The sequence below is a fragment of the Branchiostoma floridae genome, chromosome 5 (assembly GCF_000003815.2).
Source record: "Branchiostoma floridae strain S238N-H82 chromosome 5, Bfl_VNyyK, whole genome shotgun sequence".
Classification (NCBI taxonomy): Eukaryota; Metazoa; Chordata; class Leptocardii; order Amphioxiformes; family Branchiostomatidae; genus Branchiostoma; species Branchiostoma floridae.
The window spans coordinates 29108407-29115992 of NC_049983.1; the positions used below are offsets into that span (position 1 = coordinate 29108407).

General features: G+C 44.2%; 1 protein-coding gene across 1 annotated transcript; it reads right to left on the reverse strand.

Annotated features, from left to right (window-relative positions):
* Window positions 1-230: 230 nt before the first annotated feature.
* LOC118416416 (HAUS augmin-like complex subunit 5) lies at window positions 231-7310 on the reverse strand. The gene is made up of 7 exons (XM_035821514.1): window positions 6337-7310; window positions 5823-6016; window positions 5092-5259; window positions 4174-4317; window positions 2835-3077; window positions 2238-2352; window positions 231-375 (listed from the first exon to the last, which is right to left on the reverse strand). The coding sequence occupies exons 1-7, from the start codon at window positions 7256-7258 to the stop codon at window positions 239-241; spliced, it is 1923 nt and encodes a 640-aa protein (XP_035677407.1). The 5' UTR covers window positions 7259-7310; the 3' UTR covers window positions 231-238.
* Window positions 7311-7586: the final 276 nt, after the last annotated feature.

The window sequence follows — 7586 nt, forward strand, 5'->3', positions numbered from 1 at the left end:
GGGGTGGGGGGTTGATGTACAGAGGGGGAGTACTGTGTACAGGGGTGGTACTTTTGTCTGGGCATGTCTGCCTTTGCATGCTGCAATACCTCCAAGACTGACAAGGGATGGTACCAAATCTAACTTCTAAGACATCCTATCACAAAACAAGATTCTCTTTTCTACACTCTCCTCCCAGATTTAGGGTCAAAGTAAGTTTCCTTGTGAACCTTAACTAAAGTTCAAGAAAAGAAAAGACTCACCAGGCGTCCTTGAAGTCCCTGACCCTGAGGGCTCGACCCATGACCTGCTGAGTCTTGTCCATTCTGGCCTCCAGCTGGGGCAGGAGTCGCTCCAACATCGACCTGTCGGCCTTCGCTACCTCTCCGCATAGGGCTGAGAAACACAATACACAGGGTTGGACAAACCCACTAATCCGATAGTCCTAGGCAAGTAAAAGTGCAGATCGGGTAAGCGAATGCAGGCCTCAAAATTAACTTTTTTCCCTACTGTCCCAGCATTGTCCCAAAAATAAATTTCAACTGTCCCGAAGTGAGGATGGACTGTCCCAACCCTATTTTCAGAAATTATGTATTACAACAACTGTAAGTCAGAGTACGCACGCCTGAGGCTTTTAGCTAGGAATTTTTTTTAGGGTGTACATCTGTAATGTGTTGTACTCTCGCCGCGCGACGAGCGCCGAAGGCGCGAGCATTGTAGGGGGGTCCGGGGTATCCTCCACCGGAAAATTTTGAAATTTAAAGCCTCTGAAATGCTATTTCCTGCATTTTGAAGTAGAATATAGCCAAATTTTTGTCTTTGCTGCAACACTACTTTTGTCCTGAGAATGGGAGGTATGTGTTCTTGATTTGAGGTGGGTATGGCTTAAAGAATACATGAGGTAATTTTCAAGTAATATAACACTGATTCCTTACAATATAATGTTTCATGAGTTAATACATACAATCAGGGAGAGTAAATTAACCTTACTGCTAAAGGTGAAACTTGACTGTTACATATATAACAACAGCAAGCTAAAGAAGTCTACAAGAAAATCTGCAAACCAACAGAGGAGAAAGTGTAGCCAGGACTGCCAGGTACATCTTATATTTCTTTTGTGTATCTACTCTGTTAAGAACATAGCTGAAAATGAATGCACTGAAAAGTTACTTGTAGCCTGTAACATCAGCATTTTAACTTTACACAGTACAGAAAAATGTGTACAAACATTTAATTCATTGAAAATATATAGCAGAAAAGATGTGTTCCAAGGGCTTAATTATTAAGCGAAATTTTCTCAACAAACAACATCCATTTATCAATATTTTAAAAATAAAGACTGCAACAAAAGTAATATCACCGCCCCCCTCCCCAGTATGTCATCGTCACATTAGCTGTTGTTTTTCCCACATTCCACCGACAAACAAGCAAAAAAACCTCCAAAACAATCCTATACATGTACGATCGAACATTCTGATGTTGATTCGTTGATTATTTTCCTATTGTCCCAAAAGTGTCCCAAAAAGATTTTTCAGTTGTCCCGGCCTAAATTTTAGTGGCCCCGGGACATCGGGACATAGTTAACTTCGAGCCCTGGAATGTCCTACCCACTTGCCCGATTCAGCCAGTAATTTTTGTTGATGAGTGACATTTTGATATAGTACTCATTACTTTTAAGTCATGGCATCTGAGTCACTGACTACCAGAAATTTTTTTCCGTCAGCCAATTACAATCGTCGTGAAAACCGCGAAAATTAATTAGAAGGACTGAACTGAGACCTTGAAAAACGGGTTTTAATGAGATTATCGTATGCGAAAGGGCACCGACACACATTGTCAACAATCATAACAATAGCAAAACAAACAGTGTGTGTCTTTTACGGCCCCGGATGGCGTCCCCAAGCCGCCTGTAGCTTCCACCAAGGATTTTTGTCCATCAAGGTTGACGGATTGGCTTTAAAATTTTTCCGTCAGACGCAGCAAATTTCCGTCAATTGACGGAAAAACGGACGCTGGCTAGCGCACTGCTGACTACACAGAACAATAGAGCTAGTAATAAAAGAATTCCATTCTGGACCACAGACGTATTCAGGAAAGGCAAATTTTCAGGTCCGAACATACAATCTTGATACAAAAAGGAAACCACTTATTTCGCCAAATTTCTTTTGTGAATTTTTCTACAAATTTTTCTTATATCTTCCGTCCACGCCACCGCCCCCCCCCACAGCTTGCCTGACCCAACAGATCACATGACCTACCGGCTGCCCTCTGCAGCCCCCCAGCCTGCCTGACCCGCTGCAGCTCCTCCATCAGCTGGTCATGTGACTTCAGCAGGGTTGCCATGGCAGCAATGTCCACCTTCATTTGGATAACCTGTGGACAAAAAGCACATTAGAAGTCATGGAGTTATGTACATACTAACAATCCACATTGTTCTGGTGTGCTCTGGCCATATTCTTAAATTTCTTTGGGACAATCGACATTAGATTCTAATAATATGCCTGTGGGTATCTTGAAATTAGAGTACAGGATGTGGACAATCCGAGCGATCTCTGTTTTTGTTTACAGCCAGGACTGGTACTGGCAAAAGGACATTAGCAGATCACAGTAACTGATAATCAAATTGACAGATCAGATTACTAATATTTTGGCATTGCCTAGCACATGCTTTTTTCCTAAAACTGCATCACCGTGATTTCATCATAATCACTTGTACACAAGTTGATGCCAAAATTACTCATAGGCGACTGGTGAACCTCTTCAATTAGGTTGATGCCGTCTCTCCCATCACTCAGCGCATGAGTGGTAAGGCTGCCTGTGGAAAGGCCTTGGTTCTGGAAAAAGTAAGTGCTTACCTGCGGTAGTAAACACTCTGCTGCCTTGAACGGTTTACAGTGGACATCTTCTGCCACCCTCCTGAGGCTGGTGCCCTCCGTAGCGCCCGTCTCCTGGTCTACCGCGTACAGCGACAGATCCCGGACCTGCGCCGCGCCTGGTTGGTCCAGGAGGGCTGGCTTCAGGGCGGAGAGTCTCAGAGGTATGAGGGACTCCACCTCCTGTTTCACTGCTCCCTTCAGCTGCTGTGTGTTGGCTTGGACCTGGAAAATGTTGTATCATGTACATTATAGCCATATAAAGGGTCCTATGTTCCTGATGTGCCACTAGGTACTACAAGGGTCTGGCTTCAGGGCAGAGAGTTTCAGAGGTATGAGAGACTCCACTTCCTGTTTCACAGCTCCCTTAAGCTGCTGGGTGTTAGCTTGGACCTGGAAAATTTTACATACATTATAGCCCCCTATCATATTAGTTTTGTGTAGCATTTAAAAAAAAAAGATGCTTCAGTGTAAAAATAAGTCAATTTGGCCCAACATTTTATAAGAAGTGGGACCATTTTTTAAAACCTCTGTGAATTGTGGAAACCATAAAACTTATACAGTGATTTTAGTTTCAAGAAAACAGGATCCTCATAAGCATGGAATGTTCTGAAACAATAGACCTATCCCACGGCCCACCCACCTGTCAAAATATAAAATGCAAAATAAGAACATAAAAATGCAAATATTTGACAGACATTTGTGATGGACAGTCAGAATCGGTCTATTGTAAAGTAACTGTGCATCCGTCAGAAGCACCTATAAAGTATTTTCAGCACCAAGGACAGACATATACATGAAGCACTCTTGACCAATAAACTCATCTACATGACCATAGCTGGAAGGGTGCTGCTATGGCAACCAGAAGAATGTCGCTGGCACGGTCGCCCTTCCTTGACACTTAGGAAATTACTAATGGAGGACATAGGACTTCAGGTTGACGATCTTTGCTCTGACATGCTGGACAGGGATTCGTGGCGACTGTGGTGTCGCCTCTCCAGTGTTCGTAATAACCATCGGCAAACTCTGCAATTTGCAGAAGGATTTTCAAGATTGCAGAGGAAAAATTACAAATCTGCAATTTTGCAGAATGAAAAAAATCAAGTCATTATAAGCTTGAGAAAGATGTTTGGAGGCTTGTGTGTTTGCAGAAAATATTTCTGACTTGCAGAAGAAAATTTTGATTATCCACAATATTGCAGAACACCGAAAAAAGGTATTTTGACCACTGCCTCTAAGGATGAACTGAACATGACCATGTACATATCAAGCAAGTTTGTATGGCTTTATAGTTATACTGTTGGTAAATATGGATACATACCTGTGACTCATGGACACAGAGCTGCTGTTGCATGAACTGCTGCCACTCCCTCTGGAGCGTCACCAGTCGCGGCTTCGAGTCGGAGTTCTGCTTCGTCAGCACCCTGATCAGGTCCTGCTTCCGTTCTACTGTCATCTGGAAGTCCTGGATGGAGGGGTGTTTTCAAATGCCAAAATTAAATCTAAGGTCTAAAATATTGGAACATCAATGTATAGGTGCTGAACCTGACTTAAAACTCAAGTGAATAACTTTTTCATTAATTTTGTCACCATTGTCATGTGTAATTCCTACCACAGAGAAGGTAATCTAGGACTTACAAAAGCTGAAAACATTGTATGCTAGGTAATTTATCTTTCAAATATTTGATTTGAGACCTTTTTGAAAGCAACATGGATTGCCTACAGTGCTAGAAATACCCACTTGCCCACTTGAAAATGCAACCTCATTTTGCTTTGCGCAACTTAATTTTAAACCCAGGTTGCACACTGAGCAACCTGAAATTTTGCAGTTGGAACACTGCTTTTTCCCCACCTACATGCATAAGCTTTTGTATTTATTTTTTGATAACATAAAACATATTACATAGTTACACATAACTGGAAGAAAAGATAATGGATAAGTAACTGATTTGAAGAAAGTAACAATTTGAAAGTGGGGCAACCTGAAATGTTGATGGCGCAACCTGGCTTTTGACTCAGGTTGCCACTTGGACAACCTGGCTGATTAAAGTATTTTTATGGCCAATGAATGATACCTGAGGTCGAAATAAAATCTTTAAAAAAAACTGCAAAACATTCTTTATTCTTGTTTCTGTCATCACTGAAGACTGTAGCATACTTCGTCGAATAGCTCAGGTCCAGACCTGTGACTTAACTTCTGTACCTGCACCTGACGTAAACTTTAGGTACCCATCCCTACCTGAATGCGTCCATGCTTCTCCTCCAGAGCTTTCCTCTCTGTACTTCTTCTGCGTGCGGATGTTTCCAGCTCCCCTGCCGACTCCTGTAGGCACTGCAGCGCAGCCTGAGCCCCCGCTAACTCCAGCTCCACTCCCAGGAGGGATTTCGTCAGCTCTACGACTCCGACCTATGTATGATTATGTTACTGAAGTTAATTTGGTTCTGCAGAACTTTATGTATGACTTACATAGTAGAGTAGATTCATCCTTCAAGCTACCAACATCTTGCACACTGCAGTCGTCCGTCAGCCTGAATAAAAGTTCATAACTTGAACTATGCGGCTCCAGATGTCCTTCTGAGGGACGACTGTAGTGTGCAAGGTGTTGGTAGCTTGAGGGATGAATCTACTCTACTACATAATTTATGTATGACTTATGTTCAGGGTTAGGTTCGCGACATTTAAGACCTTCCAGTTGCGTGCAGCTGAGGAATAGTACATCTACAACCCCAGCCCTACATGGTGTTTGCCCAGGCAAGGTTAATGGACAATATTTTACAGATTACTATTGATTAAATAAGCACAAATTACCCGACGCGTATGCGCACTACGAAAAATAACAGAACATTCTTCACCAAGAATGTGGGCTTTCTACAGAAGAAGAAGGGTTTTCCCCCCAGGGGGCTTTGAAAAATGCTGTCATGGGGCGACATGCTTTCACCCTGATTAAATAAAGAATAAACAAACAAGACCTGTAGCATCTTCCCTGCCAAGATCTTCTCCAGTCTGGCCCTGCCTTCGTCCAAAGCCTGTCGCTCCTGCCAGACGGTGTTCAGACTCTGCTCTGTCCGGATGAACTGGTGGAAGTGGGAGACCTGTGCCTCCTGGAGAAGCTGTTGGACACCTTTCACGGTGCTCGAGCCGCTCGAAACGTCGCGGAACTGACCTTGTGTCACCAAAATGAAAACAATTATAGGAGCATCATCATCAAATAGATTTAAGTAGTGTCTATAATTAGATGTGCAATGGTTATATAGAGAAGTACAGGTATGACAGGTTGTTCGATGTACATAGTAAAACCAGCTGTTGCAATGCCTACAAAGTTCTTACACTGAAGTGCAGTTCTACAGGCTATATCGGTACAGATACAGAAGCTGGTGTGTTACACCAAAGGACAGTTATACAGGCTATACAGATATAGAAGCTGGTGTGTTATGCCGAAGAGCAGTTAAACTGGCTATACAGATACAGTGCTACAGTACTGACCTGGCCCCACATAGTCAAAGCTGAGTCGCTCCACTTCGTTTTTAACGTCCACTCTCGTTGTCACGTCTCTCAGGTGGAACGTCGCGTCTTGGGCGATCGTCCCAAGCGAGTGTAGAACATGGTTTACAGGATGCTTGCGCGTAACGTTCTCTACGATAGTCCACAGTTGCTCTTTCCGCCGCGACAGCTGGGCCTTGTCAGCCCCAAACTGCCCCTGCAGAATGCCTGTCAGAAACCCCTGAAGCTCTTTTGTACATAGACGAACGTCATGCGTGCATGCGGACTCGACAGCTCCCCTCCCGTCCCCGTCTCCCGTTTCTTGGCTGTATGCAGGCTTATCATCAATCGGGCGACTCAAAACCTTCTGAAACTGTGCGATAAGCTGTTGGACCCGAGTGGTGTACTCTTTATACTGTGCACTTTGGGCCTCACACTGTTTGGAGTAGCCATGAAGTAAGGCTCTACCGTGGGTAAGCTCCTTCGTTTGCGTGCAACTCTGGGTCTGAATAAGTTCTGCTTCTGACATTTCTTTCTCCAGCCTGTTTATTTCAGTCTGCAATGTACCGGCGTCTCTCCTTGCTTGCGCTATCTGAGACTGTAGCCTCTCGTAGTGATCTTGTAGGCTTGCTTCCTCGTCTGAATATTTTTCTGTCCCCTTGTACCGCACTTTGTAGGAACCTCCTCTGCTTTCCATCTTGGCATCAAGGAAGAGGTTCCCTCGAACTTTCTTCACCGTTTCTGCCGTCTTGACGAACTTTGTGACGAAACTCCACAGTTCCAGCATCCTCCAACCACTGCACATCTGCTGCAGTTCCGCAGTGGGCGGCATGGCGGCGCTGCTGAGATAGCCCTGTGAGACGAACTGCATTTCGTCTTCTGCCCAGTCGCGAATGCAACGCGCCATTTCCTCCGTTGAACTCATTTTTCCAACCTCTTTCCCACTATTTTCTGCTTCTAGAATCTATTGTCAACCTCCCTACCAAAAGGCAGCTCGAGACGAAGCAAAATTGAAGAGAAAACGAAGGAAAAGCGTAGAACTGTCCGCACGACCACTCGAATTTTCCGCCATTTTGTACCGGAAGTGGCCAGTGCGCATGCGTAATACCTGCCATCCAGAAAGAGGCTTTCTGTAATGGCCGCAACCACTTGTTTGACATTTTTGTGTTGAACTCACGTTCGGGCATGTTTTCTCCCATTTCCTGGGGCTGATCTCGCCGATTTCCAGCCAGGGAGTAAGGGACTGGTCGATA

What these genes read in the sequence shown, in the direction of transcription:
- LOC118416416 (XM_035821514.1), bottom strand. Translation starts at nt 7,258, where the DNA reads ATGAGTTCAACGGAGGAAATGGCGCGTTGCATTCGCGACTGGGCAGAA. An exon ending in CTTTGACTATGTGGGGCCAG is followed by an intron (nt 6,017 to 6,336) that starts GTCAGTACTGTA and finishes TGGTGACACAAG; the next exon opens with GTCAGTTCCGCGACGTTTCG. An exon ending in TCTGTGTCCATGAGTCACAG is followed by an intron (nt 3,078 to 4,173) that starts GTATGTATCCAT and finishes AACATTTTCCAG; the next exon opens with GTCCAAGCCAACACACAGCA.